A 14,638-nucleotide genomic window follows, 5' to 3' on the forward strand; every position below is an offset into this window, starting at 1 on the left:
GCAGTTCAGATGAAAGGGGCTTGTCTTGACTTTTGATTTATGACAAGGAATTTAAATGCACCTACCTAATAGCTTTGGTTCTTTATTTTGGCAAGATGGGTTTGTAAGTTTATAAAGAAAAGAACCTGATTTACACTCTGGGTATCTTTCTCAGAATCTGGAGGCAGGATTGAGCGTATTAGTTTTGGAAACTATCAAAGTACTTTGAAATACCTCTTCAATATTTGAGAGATATTCTCAATAAGGCATTTTTTAGTGTTGAAGAAACAGTTCCGGTGTGAGAAAGACCTCAAGTCAGGAAAGCTGAACAGCTGTTCAGAGTACCTATCAGTAAAATATTTTGCCATGTTTTTTCATGGGATTCTTTTTTTTAGTCTGTGATTTTGTCCATATAGGTTACATGTAAAGTACCATAACAAATATTAACACAATTTCAATTGGAATTGTACCTATATTGTCCCCTAGAAAATATTAGAATAGTGCTTATAAACATCTTTCTGTATTTAAAAAAAAATAAAATCTTAAGTATTGTTGTTAACATGAGGCTTAAATAAACTGCATTTTCTTTGAAATAGCTATAATTTTCTGACATACCAAGTTTATATAGCCTAGCAATCATGAGTTAAAACTCTGGGTTTCATGCTTAGTTATATTATTACTGTTTCAAGTGCAAAATTTTGCATGAAAAAATTAGGCCCTGTGGTTAAGATGCCCGAAATACTCTTCACATGGAAGTTCAAAACTCAAATCAACTTCCAAAACTGAAACCCAAATAACTATTAAATACTTTACAAAATCCACAAAAAAGGTCTGCATTAAAATTTAAAACATTACTGTTGCTAGGGTCATGTGGCAACAGAAAAAGAAGCAGCAAACATTTTAACACTTGGGTCCACTGCATTGCTCTGTTCTCTGACATGCCTTGACAGTAATGATGGTAGGTCACATGCAGTAGATGGCCTTTTGTCACTTATCTAACTTGTGACTAGAGGCAATAAATTTTCCTGTGTTGATTTGCATTTCTGATATGTGTAAATTACCCATACCTTTCCAAGTATACATTGTGGCCAAAGTATTTACTCACTCTGCAAAAAGGGAAGTATTTAATATTTTGCCTTGTTATCAGGGGCAAGGTGAGGGGCAGCAGGCATGGCAGGCAAAAGTAATCATTTTGATGGATCAGTGTATGTATGCAGAGCTCTGCTTCTGCAACTTGTATAAAACCCCACAACTTAAATGAAAGCAATTTGTCTCTTTTTGTATGTAAACATGTGTGGAAGTACTAACTTGAGAAATATGGAAGAACAGAAAAGTTTCAGACTGAACTTGTCAAAAATTGCTCAGCCTATCCTTAGGCATATCGTGAGTGGAAGGCCTTAAGCAGTTGGCTTCCTGGATCATCTTACCTTGCTTAATGAGTACATCAGTGTATTTCCTTACTCTAACAGTGGAATTTTAACTTTAAAAAAGGACATCCCACAAAAGCTTTCCAGTAATCATAACCTTATAATTTCATCCTGTACTCTGAAATTGTTGAGAATGTTACAAATTAGTTTGATGGATATCCATTATGTATTCTTTTCAGTTGCATCTCACAATGTAATAAAATGTTTTTAGCTGGATTTCAAACTCAGAACCATAGGACTTTGTTGCTGCTTACAGCCTTGCTTTAGTTATTTAATAAGTGCCCTTATACTATATTATATGTTATTCTGTTGAGAAATTTAAGCCTAATGGCCTTTCCAGGAATCTTCTTTGTATTCTTCAGTTGGTCTTTACTTAGCTAATAGTTTTTTCTTGTCAGACTGATTTGCATTGCAATGTATCCCAGAAGACCCAAAAAGCCCGCTAGACAGATAGTGTTCACATTAGATTTTTACTTTTTTGCTGCGATATGCATATTAAGGGTCAAGCTGTATTGTAAGTCCTGCCAGTCTGATTAACTGCAGCTTTAGAAGCATCCTGAAAACATGGAACTCACTGCATCACTGCTAGAAGTTAGCCTCACAAAACAGTGTTTTGCTATAAAATACATAAAAGATACATAAAACTTAAGTATTCTCAGCAAGCTGTCCAAAGTTTGACTAGGTTTCATTTCATGCTATCTTCCTCCATATTCTGCAAAGTTACTGAAAAACTCTATTGGATTGTCTTAAAGGGCTAGCTCCCACTGTTTATTCTTCAAACACCATCTATCTCAATGAGTAAATTTTTTCCCTCTGTTGGCGTTGAAAGTGAATAGTCAAGTCTGATCTCTTGCCATGCGTTTTCTTATATTATACTCTCTTAGCATTGCATGGTTCCTATTCCTAACTACCTCAGAGTACCTGCATTAATAGTGATAGATCTCTATAACCAATTTCCCATGCTATTAAAAAAATCCTTAAGCTGTTTGCTGTGAATACATAGATACAAGAGATCCTGTGAACATCCCCTTGAAAAATAATGAAACTATAATGGTTTCTGAAAGCTGAGGGTTTTTTCATTTTGTTTGTTTTATGCAATATATTTTATCTGGTTTGTATTGAATTTATTTTTTCCATTTTGCTCCCATTTAGCTATCTTCCACATTTTAAACTTGGAATGAAAAAATGCCTCTTTAAGAATGTGTGGATATACTTGAATGTAAGGGAGAAGGAGGACATATGGAAGAAAGTACTTAATTGTGTGACTACTGGCAGAAGCTGTGTTTACTTTGACATGAATAAAAGTGACAGTTTAAGCTTTGTACTATAAGCTCTCATGCTATAGTATTAAGAACAGTAGTGTTTCAGGGCATGTGCAAAATTTATGCTCACCTGTTAAAAATGGAAGCCTTTTGTTAGTCTGTTGATCACAAAAAAAGAAAACACTTTTAATATTTTCTGAGCAATTAGAAGGCATCACTGGATATCTGTTCACTCGAGAGCCAAATTCACTTACTCTAAGGCTAACGATTTGGCTCAAAATGAGTGATTTCACACTGGAAATCTGCTGATCATACCTTTGTTTTACAGCCCTCAGTTCTGTTGTTTCCACAGTAGAAGAGGCAGCTTGTTCTTCATAGGAAACTTTCTACTATGATATGGTATCCAGCTGTTGGGTGTGTTGCAGAGCAAGAGTTGTTCCTGTCCACTTACCTTTGTCCAGTGCTTACTCAAATTTATGTTTATCATAGAAAAGATATTTGTCACTGCAAATGTTAGCAAGGTTCACTGAAAATAAATGTGATCTTGGAAAGAGCCAAAAATGCCATTTCTTTCTGAAGGACTGATCTTGTAAGGGTATAAACCCTTGTTGTGGTTTAACCCCAGCCAGGAACCAAGCACCACACTGCCAGTTGCTCACTCCCCCTTACTCAGAGGGATGGAGAGGAGAATTGGAAAAGTAATGTAAAAGTCAAGGGTTGAGATAACAACAATTTAATAATTTAAACAGAATAAAGAGGTAAGAACAACAATAATACTAACAATAATAGTAATAACAAAATGGAAAGGTGAGGAAAAAGGTAAAGCAAAAGCTGCACATGCAAGCAAAGCAAAAGAAGGAATTCACTCACCACTTCCCATGGGCAGGCAGGTGTTCGGTCATCCCCAGGGCAGCCGGGCTCCATCACACATAATGGTTACCTGGGAAGACAAACGCCATAATGCCAGAGGTCCCCCCCTTCCTTCTTCTTCCCCCAGCTTATATACTCAGCATGAAGCCATATGGTATAGAATACCTCTTTGGCTAGCTTGGGTCACCTGTCCTGGCTGTGTCCCCTCCCAGTTTCCCGTGCCCCTCCAGCCCTCTGGCTGGCAGGTCCCAAGGAACTGAAAAGTCCTTGATTTGGTATAAACGTCACCCAGCAACAACTGAAAAGGTCAGTGTGCTGTCAGCATAGTTCTCACATCAGAGCCAAAACACAGCACTGTACTAACTACTAAGAAGAAAATTAACTCTATCACAGTGGAAACAGGACAACCCTGTATTTATACCAGGTATCTTTCTGATTTGATTAGTAGGGTCTCAGAAGAAAAGAGAGGCAATGCTCTTTGAATGAAGAGTGGCTAAGCCCTGGAAAGTTTTTTAAAATAAATTAAAAAATAAACCATTAATTCCCATTCCAAAGGAATGCCAAGGAAAATAGAATATCTTCTGTTGTAGGACACGAAAGTGTTATGTTGTTGACTAAATTCCATGCTTGTTATTTTAAAGGAATTTAGGAAAAAATGAGAAAAGTAATCTCCCCCACCTCCACCTGGCACATGTCAGAAAAGGGTAATTTTCTCATGCAATTAATTATCCTTGCCCCCTCTTGTAGGGAAGCTAATGTACTTGATCAGGAAAAAAGGGTGACTGGAGTACTGATAATGTCACAATACTGTTGTCAGTATACTGTCATCTACACAGCTGAAATAGGCTTTCCTGGATCATAACTCCAGATAAGTCAGGGAGAAAATGCTGATGAAAATAAAAAAGGAAGAAACCCTTCCCCTTCCACTCTTCCTCACTCAAAAAAGGCACTAAATGATCAAGAATCCTGTCAGTGCAACAAACATATGCATCTCCATCATACTGATCATGATAAAGAGGAAAAAATGAGGCATCTCTGTCATGATAGATTTTACTTCAAGATGGATTGCTTGTGAATCTGAAGCCAGGAAACATGTATCTTCCTTCCGTCAGCTGTTTTTCTGTGCTGGTGAGAATTGCATGTCATAGATCATTCACAAATGGAAAGACTGCAGCAGGTACCAAGGAAGACTTGTTGGCAGTCAGAGCCCTCTTTCTTAAACCTTAGGAAACATGAAGGACCTTTCTATGATTAGTGTGAAATGAAATGCTTCCTTATTTGAGTTCCTGCTAGAGGTTTTCTTGGATTTCCTGATCATCTATTTTACTTCAATAAGGCTTTGGTACCTGCAGTCATCAAAATAACCCAGACTTTTGCTGTCCGTATCAAGCTTGTAAGAGGTTCCTATAATTCTTGATCTTTGTTTTTTGATCTGAAGCAGTTTTTGCAAGGAACACTTAAAGAAATCAGATTTCTTCTGTGTCTAGCAGAGGTGTAGCAACTCATGGCTTAATAGTGTTCTTTATAAATTTTGTAGATAAAAGCTAATGTACAAAAGTAAATTGCGATTTTTATCCATCTCAATTAAATGAAGTGAGTATTATATCCCTGTATGCACATTAAAGAATTGATCATTTTCTCCAATTTTAAAAGCAAGTATGTATAGAAAAATTGTATCATATTAACTTTAAAAAAAAACACGTCATGGCTTAATCATAGTTCCCTGTTTTGTTGTCATTTAGTTATTTGAAGTTAGAATTTCAAACTAAAATTAATTCAACTAAGTCAGTCTTGAAAGATAACTTTGGTCACCTGAAGTTTATTGCTTTACATATGTGAGTTTGTAAAGATTATTATTTTCCTCCCCCATAAATTTGACTGCAGTATTTTCATAAGCAATAGCCTTGCAGTGTCTTTCTAAAGTTAGTTAATCTTACTTATTCTGTAAATCTTACTTCTAATTATACTTCCAAAGATGCCTGTGACTATTTCCTATGCCAGTGTGTCAACAATGTTTATTCTTCAAGTCATCAATATGCTGTAAAGTTCTGAGCCATCCAAACTACAGGGGTTACCATCTAATTCAGAACTGCTATTATAATATCACTTTCAGAATATTTTTTTTTATCATCTGGCAACTTTCACGTGCTACATTTCACAAGTCCGTTATATATTGTCCTCCAGTCTTCAATGACAGCGTTTTTTCACTGTGTTTAGAAACAGGCTATTACTCCCAAGTGACAACAAGTTGTTCAGCAGGTGATCTAGCTCTCTGAAAAGAAGGGGAGAAGATTTGGGGCAAAAAACCCAAAACAACAGAAAAAACCCCATCACAACAAAACAGTTCAGTGATAAAGAGCAAGAGATTGATAGCAATAGTTTCAGATATAGAATTTGTTTGGATTTCCCTTCCCCCCGCCCCTTTCTGCTGCTCCTAAATTAGGCTGGCTTGGTGAAGAGGGTGTTCAAACTAAATCTTCTTAATAAGATATAAAGTACAGCTGTATGTCAGAGGGGAGGGGTAAATCACGCTTTACTTTTGAAATCTGCAGGAGACAGTAAGAGATAGTTCTGTATGTCTTTTAATAAAGGTGTGGCTAAGTAGCTGTAAACCATGGAGCAGTGATGATATCTGGTAGTTCCACATTCTAGTTTCTTAATATAGTAAGTATGTACTTTCTCAATGCTCTGATTAGTTACGCAAAGCATCTTTATAGTCAGCATGACACACTTGTTCCATTTTATCACCCAGTTCCTTCCACCTAATGCAGCACTCTCCTTGTGCTCTGTGAGCAGGCTGTGGGTCCTGGTGTCATTGGTAGTCATTGTGTTCTTGAGTTTTTCTGTCGCCAAAGTTCATGAAAAGGTCTTAGGTGCAAAATCAGAGTGGTTCCGTTTAAAATAATTGTTTACTTTTTAGGAGAAGGAAGAATGATACTGATTATTGGTTTGTATTTTTTTACTGGATTGAACAGAAGAAAATTTATATCCTTGCCAACATAGTTCGCTATAACTTGGAGCAAGTTTATCAGTGCTGGCTTTGCATGATGCTTCAGTTAGTGATTGCCACATTAAAGATTAAACTTAAGCATTAAGATATTTTACATTAAAACTAAATATTAGGATAGTTTATCTGAAATATTTTTCTCAGTGCAGATTAAAATTTTGATCCTATAAATATTGTAAATATAAGGTATTTTTTTAATGTTATACTCTGTTGCTTTAGTTGAGGCCATTTCTCTTTAAATTTAAGTAATTTCTTACAAGGTTCTAACAGGTCTTTTTGGCCTCAGTCTAAATAAAAATGTAAAGAAAAACTATTTTTAATTTGTATTATTGTTTTCTTAATGTCTAATTAAAAATAAGCACCTTGAGTTTCTGTGCAAATAATTAAGCAAGTAAGAGATAATTAGTTACAATGTAATGGAACTTGCTTTAAAGAACCAACAAATAAATCCAGTCTGTGGAAATTAGAAACAGTCCCAAACACCAACAGTGTCACTGTTGAGAAACTAAGGAGGAGAACTGGATTTTGAACAGATCTTTTTGAGAAAATGAAGTTCAGGTTGGAAAGTTGAAGTCCTCATCAACTGTCAGATATAATCTGAGAACAAAAATGTAAAATCAAGAGGGGCAGGATTTCAAATAGAGCAAGACAGAAGGAGGAAAGGAAGTCGAATTTCCCTTGGACTTCAGTAGAGGACTTGAAGGGTTGTGCCTCAGAGCAAGATTGGTAGGGTGAGGTAGACCAGGTGTTGGTGCTTTCCATGTTTGTTATTAGCCTCCTGTAGGGTTCTTTTACTTCTTTCTTGTCTTCCAAATTGGCAAATGGGAACATTTTGCAAAGCAGTCAACTGTTGTTTGTAACTGTGTTACTGATGTGTTTTTTTGGTTTAAAGTGCTTAACAGCCCTTTAAGCTTAGTTGCCTCGTGGCCGGTAGGCAGTACAATTCTCAGGGAAGTTATTTGTTGTTCCTGGAAAAGCTCATTCTTTTGGAAATTGCATGATTGAGTTTTTGTTCAGGGAGTAGGGAAGATGACTTTTTTTTCTCTTCATCTCTGTTTTATATGCTTTCTATGGAAACATGGAGTTTAATTAGCATGTTAGCAAATCTGTTCACATGGTGATGTTAGTCAGAAGCTGTCTTCTAACTCAAGTTCAAGTTGGAGAGACACAGGGCACTGATGCCTGAAGGGAAGGGGGCACACTATCTTAATGTTCCTTTTGTTAAGATAAAATCAGAGAGGAACAAAGGAAGAGTTCTTGCGTTATGTGTCCATTTTCGATGTAATCTGAACCTATTTTCAGCATTATTTCAGTAAGTAGACTTACTGTGCATGGCTGCCTACCACTTTTGTTTTGAGTGTACGGTTTCTTTGACTGTAAGTAGTAGCAATAGCTTTCACTATGCCTTAACTTTCTTCTAACAATACTATAGTTATCTCCAATCAAAGGAAAAATAACTGCCTTACAACGTTGTGTCATCTAAATACTAGGGCAGACCTTAGACACCAAAACTGGTTTTATGCTGAGCACCTCCATTGATTCACTGCATGACTACACTTGAGTTACATGATTCCTGTAAAATCTATTTAAAATGAATATAAGACTAACATGATTGTTGACTTGCAGAAGACAGTTGGGAGATGAAAGTCAGAGCTCTTAGTGCTTATTTGGGTCCATAATTCTTAATTGAAATGGTGTTCAATTGTGATGCTCTGTTATGATGTCAAGAAGTAGTTAAGGATACATACATCATATCCTGCTCTTGAAATGGAAAAAGAAGTTTCCATGTCATCTTTACTTTGTTTCTGTGGTGCTTGTGTAGCTATATCCATGTTCACTAAGAATGCTTCTACCTCAAAACAGCTATTTTCCATTTTGAATTATAATACATTTTTGAAATGTAATTATAAGCAGCAATAGGAAGAACAGCTGTCTGGGATGCCTTCTGAAAAATCCACTTTTAGCTTTTTTGGGGGAGGAGTGGGATGCTTCTTTTTGGAGAAAGGCAGTTTGGTTTATTTAATCCATGGTCAGTATGTTCTTTCTTAAAATTCTGGTGCCCTGAGAAGGCTGTGTACTCTTAGCTCTTTAGCAAGGAAATTGTTGTGTACATGGACCAGGATACAGCAGTATGATTCAGAAAAGCAGGATGATTTTGTCAGTACTGTGCTTAACATTGGGTCCTCACACTTCCACTGGTATCTCTGCTTTCCATGAAGTACCCAGCCCTTTGCAAAACTGACATCAAATTTTCACAGCTTTCGTTCAAAAAAATGAAGTCTTCAAACTTTATTGTACTCTTTTGTGCAGTTTCCTTAAGGGAAGAAAAGTGTTAAATTTTTATTTTTGTACTATTTTCCTTCACACCCTTGCTGTTCACCTCACTAATCTAGAGGCGTTTGAGCATGGGAGATGTGTGTGTGCTATCTTGTACTCTCACATAGCCCATCATCTGTCAGGAACTGGAGATTTGTGTCTGGGATTTGTATCATTATCGTACTGGTAAAGGTTTGGAAGGGCATTCTTTTCAGTATGGCACTTCAGCCCTAGAATAGTAAAGCTTTTTAAACAAAGAGCTCAGAAAAAATTAGTTTAATAAATATTTTGTTGCTCATATACACATGCATGGATCATATGTGTGGATGTACATACAGAGCATTAATATCTCTGATAATTGTGTGATACAGTTTTAAGCCATCTTTAGAGGTGGCATAGTTCATATAGGTTTAGTTTTAAATATTACTGTTTATATACAAAATAAAAAATTTCCATTTGAGAACTAATGTTAGCAGTCACAATAACAACATTTTTGGACTGCTGGTGTTGTCACACTGATTTTCAAGTGGTGTCACTGAAGTCTTAGATTAAGGAAAACTGTCCGAGTTTACATTAATGTGTATAAATTTTTGAAAGCGGAGTATAGTAATCAATTGATACTAGCTAAGCAGAGAGTTTAATATTTGTTTGCTATAGTATGCTAGGAATTAATGTGCTATCTGCTTGTCACTGATTTTTAGAGTGCAAGAGGCTATGTTATTTTACTTGGGTTTTTATTTTTTGTCTTTACTACAATGCTATATGTAATATATATATAAAAACCCCTTTTTACTTACCTTTTCTCTTTGTGCTGATATCCTTTTCCAAAACTTTGCCTACTCCAAGCACAAATTTTATGCAGAATTCTAAAATTAGATGTTAGTAAACTGTGATGACAACACCACTGTTATTTTTTTGGTGGTAGAAAATTTGTCAAGCAAGCAAAAATATAAATAAATTTTAGTTAAGTGAATAGCAGTTTTCTGAAGGACAACAAAATGTTACCAAAGTTAACAAGATGATAACTTGGTTTGGTTCTTTAATTTCTTGTGAATCAGAATAGATATTTTTTTTTGCCAGTTTCAATAGCCAAAACCAGATCTATTCACTGCAGAGCAATAGGAATACATTTTCTGTAATAAATGCATCTTTAAAATGCATGCAACCTATTGCAGTTTTAAAATCATACATTAAATTGTCTAATTGTGATATTATAATTAAAATGCTAACAATAAGCAGTAACTGCCCAGCTAAAAATCTCATTTGGATGCCTAGAATAATAAGGGGAGAAATATGATAAGTAGTTGTCAATATTAAAGCAGTCTGAAGGAGGAAGGCTTCAGGCCTTGTAGTAGGTAGAATGAAACAGCAGATTTGAGTATCCACAATCCTTTCAGTATTAAATTTTCAGTAAAATAAAATTACTTGTATATGAAAACATAGCCTTTCCCCAGCTCTCTTTTTTTTCCTGATCAGCTGATGAAGAGACTAGCAGCTCGCTGCTTTGCTGGCTTGTTAATTTTATCCCCACTAACTGTGATTTCCGATAGCCGGCCTGCTGATAGTGGTAAGGTAAATATCCTTTTTCATTGCCGTCTTGAAGATTCAGTAGAACGACATCACAGGCATGTGTAGGTGTGTAACACATCAGAAGTCGGTGTTCTCCGTATTTCAATGTACAACTGAGTGCTTAAGGAGAGCAATGACATTAACTGTTGACAGCCTTGCATGCTGTATTTATTATTAGCTTTTCTAGCTTCCAAGATATGCAGAGAAATTTCCTTTTCTTCGTTAGCTGCAGTGGTTTATAGTGGGTGTCCTGCTTTAGCCAAATGAATATTAATGAATTTGTGTGCAGATTATTATTTTCCTTCTCTTTTCTTCCTAACTCATCAGATCTCAAGCCTCCTTCATAGTGGTTATCTGAACGCTGTGGAAGCATGATGTAAATTGTCTTTTGATTATTAAGGCCTAGTTTCAGGCTGTCCCTCAGGATTCTGCGTTTGTGTTTGTTCTGTGGATTTGCACATCGGAGTGTGCATAGGAAACAGATTTTGAAATCCCACTGGTGTTTTTAACATGTCAGGTTGTTTTGTTGTGCATCAGGTTTTGTTCACAAAACGTTTTTCAAGAGACATTGTACACAATTGAGAAAAATTATGTCTGGGCTATGATCACTCTTTTTATATTGATGGTTATGCTCACATGATCATAAATATTAGCCATGTTTGGTGCTGTGGAGAAATGAAGGTAATTGCCTTATGATTAGAGCTCTTTCAGCTACGAGAAAGGATTGATTAGCATTTGCATGTACTTAAGGCAATATTGAGAGGCAAAAGGGACAAATATCAACATCAGTTATGTTCTGAGAAATCATTAATCAGAAAGCATAATCTTAAGATATTTTGTTGCTTTTTAAAAATTATTTTTAATTTCAGTTCTCTTATGACCCAGTATTTTTGTTTCTTTTCTTTTGTTGGCTTTCCCAAATCAAGAAAAGTTCAGCGTCTTGCTTTATCACATGGATCTGATAGTCACTATGTGAACAGGTTTCCTTTATTCCTAGTTTGGTTTTTTGTAGAGTTTTTTGTTTTGTTTTTTTTTTTTATCCCTCTGCATGGTGCTGCTGGGTCTGGTTAAAAGCATACCTCCAGGTAACTGAAACTAGTGTTCATTGTTTGTGACTGTGTGTGCGGTTTGGTGTTTTGGTGTTGGTTTTTTTGTTTGTTTGTTTGGGGACGTTTGGTTGGTGTTTTCCATTTGTGTTTGGTTGTTGGGGTTTTTTTTCATCCCATATTATGAGTGCTTTTCACAGCAAGACACTGTAGTGTCAGTGCTTCTGCCTATGGGTTACTATTCTAGAAGACAATGATACATTTTAGAGGTGGTTTTAACACTTAGGTGATTTGGAAGTTGCTTAAACTATTTGGAAGAGAAGTTGAGACATTACTGCATAAAGTATCTGTGTGTTCTTTTGTGCACAAAGAACTGTGTGGGATCTGGCTTCGGGAGCTAAGCATAGTTTGGACTGTCCTGTTTGAAAACATGTGATAATCAGAGTCTGTTTTGCATGGAACTACATAAACCAGAACTGCCGCTGATGTGAACCAATCTATGTTTGTTGTACACTTAACTGACACAGTACCAGAGGCCGTTATTGTGCGTGAAACTGTGAGCGAGAAAGGTGTGGAATCCAAGGTTCAGCTAAACATTCATTTATTTAGATGATAGTGGGATTCTTAGAACAAGTTAATATTTAGTGTCTCTCTGATTGCCAGTAACTCAGTTTCTTGTTTTACTTATAAATGAGCTGAACATTTTGAGTTGAGTTTTCTGCATCCTGTGGGGCTGTTTTTTTGTTTTTACATAGTTTGTTATTTCCCTTTGCAGTATCTCTTTTGTTTAAAACATACTTTTTTTAATCCCTGGTTGTCAGGCAATTGAAGACGGCAATTTGGAAGAAATGGAAGAGGAAGTTCGGCTTAAAAAACGGAAGAGACGCAGAAATGTGGATAAAGATTCTGGGAAGGAGGACGGAGAGAAAGGAAAGAAAAGAAGAGGCAGACCTCCTGCAGAGAAGTTGTCACCCAACCCACCCAAACTGACCAAACAAATGAATGCTATCATTGATACTGTGGTAAACTACAAGGATAGGTGAGTTGGAGACAGTCTCTCTGTGTTGCATGTGCTCTCTCCCTCTTCTGTTGATACACCTCTCTGCATTTCTCAACAGGTTTATTTTTTGGGTTTGGTTTTTAGAAGGATTTGCTAACAAAGCATTTCTGAAAAGTAATTCCATGTAGGGCCTGATCCTTTAAGTCTGACTCTTTGTGGAGGGTTTTTTAAAGTTCATCTGATAGGAAGTTACTGAAATACAAAAGTAGGCTTGGAGCTCCTGCTTAGAAATGAAATAATTCTGCTCAGGTGTACTTAAGAACATTTACCTTGAGTGGGATTTTCCTTCAGTTCAGTGGTACAGCATGTTTGAAGCTTAATCTTTTCAAATACATAGCTCCAGATTTATCAATGCGAGTTAACATTAATGGTGAGAACCCATGACCTGAAAGACTGCCCCAAAAATGTAGGGCTCATACCATGTGCCTCTGAGCTGCCACAGGGAAAACTGTAGAAATACTGAGCATAGTATGTTGTCTGCAGCTGAAATTGAAGCCTGTTTATCAAGAAATCCCTATTTTCAATGTAAGAAAATGCTCAATGCCTTAGGAAAAAATATTGCTGCTAATCTGAAATATCATTTGAAGTTTTAAGTTTTGCAGGTTTTTGAACTGAAAATCATCAATGCTTCATGAAGAACAAACAGAGCATTAGTGGCATCTTTGAATTAAACTTGTTTGAGAAAGTTGTATTTTTAAACTCAACTCTATTTACCAAAAATCAGTAAAACTTTCCTTGTACTTACCCCTTTTTTTGCTGTACATTGAATTACTTAAATCATATAAGGAGCAACCATAAGCTAAATTAATATTAAATGCATTCAGAGAAAATCAAGAAGTATTTGCATTGTGACCTGCGTAAGTGTAATGATGTAATTTTTGCATGTTAACAACTTTCAGTCTGTGACTTGAAATGGGAAGTTGCACTTCTTCCTTTATTTGCAGCTGCTGTTCTGGGTCTGCCTGTACAAGGTTAACCTGGGCAGTACCTGGTGAAGCACACAGAGCTTCGATGCCTGACTTCTTTGGCACATAACTGTTGAAATCAAGCATTCTGTGATCTGTGGGCTCTCTCTAACATCAAAGAGTGTATTGCATCAGAACAGGATTCACAGCAATGAACATGATGAGCAGAAAGCTGACTACAATTTCAGTGTATTCAGCTTGCTGTGACTCTTAACTAATAGAAAACTGAGAATAGAGAAGTGTTTAAGTTCATGTATTTCAGTCAGGGCTGCAAGGAAGCTTCTCTTCATTTTGGACCCCTGGCCTTGAGCCTTCACCTGAAGCTGAGCACTTCTGGTCAGGTTACATACTTCTCATTTTTAAAATAACAAGCAGTGTTACTTCTGCTAGCCTGCAGTACGGGATAGCTACTGATAGTTACTGGGGAAAAGATTTTTTCCTGTCACTTATGCCCCAGGAAGTTTGTATCTGTTCTCTATCAAACAAGTTAACTCTTTTGTGCTATTATGCAGTGACAAGGCATACTATTCCCTTTCCCAGGAGCCCACATCTGTGGAAGACAGAATTGGTTCCCACTTTAAAAAGTATATGGAGCTCTATTCTATTAGGAACTAAAAATGCCTGTTAAACTGAAGTCTTCAGTGCAATGAGCTATGCTGAAGAGTTCCAAATTCTTGTGTTCTGTTACGTGAGCTAGCACCAAACCACCCAGTCCTATGAAAACTGGGACAGAATGGAATTGCAAATTTAGGCATCAGGAAGCTTTAATATCTTAAAATCTTTGGGTTCTAGAGTTAGATGAACACTTTCAAGACTTGCAGCTTTATTGTTGAGTGGGTTTTAGGCATTGGAACCCCTCAGCTTTGTTGGGGCCTCATGTTTATTCAGCTGTGGGCTCCTGTGTGAGTGAACGCAACTGGGGCAAGTATAGAGAGACAGGTTAATTGGAAGAAAAGCAGGCCCTGAGCTTCATCTGGGGAAAAAAAAAAAGGTTTTTCATGTATTTAATATTTGAATGCTTGAAATCATCTTTAGCTTAAATTTTCAGTGCTAATAGGTGCTTCATCTCTACTTCATGAAAGTCCAGAGGGCTGATCTGGACCATAGATGGCTGATTGTGTCCCAAAAGGTGGTCAG

The 14,638-nt window shown here is 36.5% G+C and overlaps 1 protein-coding gene across 5 annotated transcripts in view; it reads left to right on the forward strand.

Moving 5' to 3' along the window:
- Nucleotides 1-14,638, forward strand: part of SMARCA2 (SWI/SNF related, matrix associated, actin dependent regulator of chromatin, subfamily a, member 2) — a 120,048-nt gene that overhangs the window by 91,282 nt on the left and 14,128 nt on the right. For all 5 annotated transcript variants that reach the window (XM_055698385.1, XM_055698389.1, XM_055698387.1 and 2 more), the window contains one exon: nt 12,298-12,515. In XM_055698385.1, the coding sequence (XP_055554360.1) occupies nt 12,298-12,515 (218 nt within the window). The remainder of the gene's footprint in view (nt 1-12,297; nt 12,516-14,638) is intronic.

The sequence above is a fragment of the Falco cherrug genome, chromosome Z (genome assembly GCF_023634085.1).
Source record: "Falco cherrug isolate bFalChe1 chromosome Z, bFalChe1.pri, whole genome shotgun sequence".
NCBI classification, from domain to species: Eukaryota; Metazoa; Chordata; class Aves; order Falconiformes; family Falconidae; genus Falco; species Falco cherrug.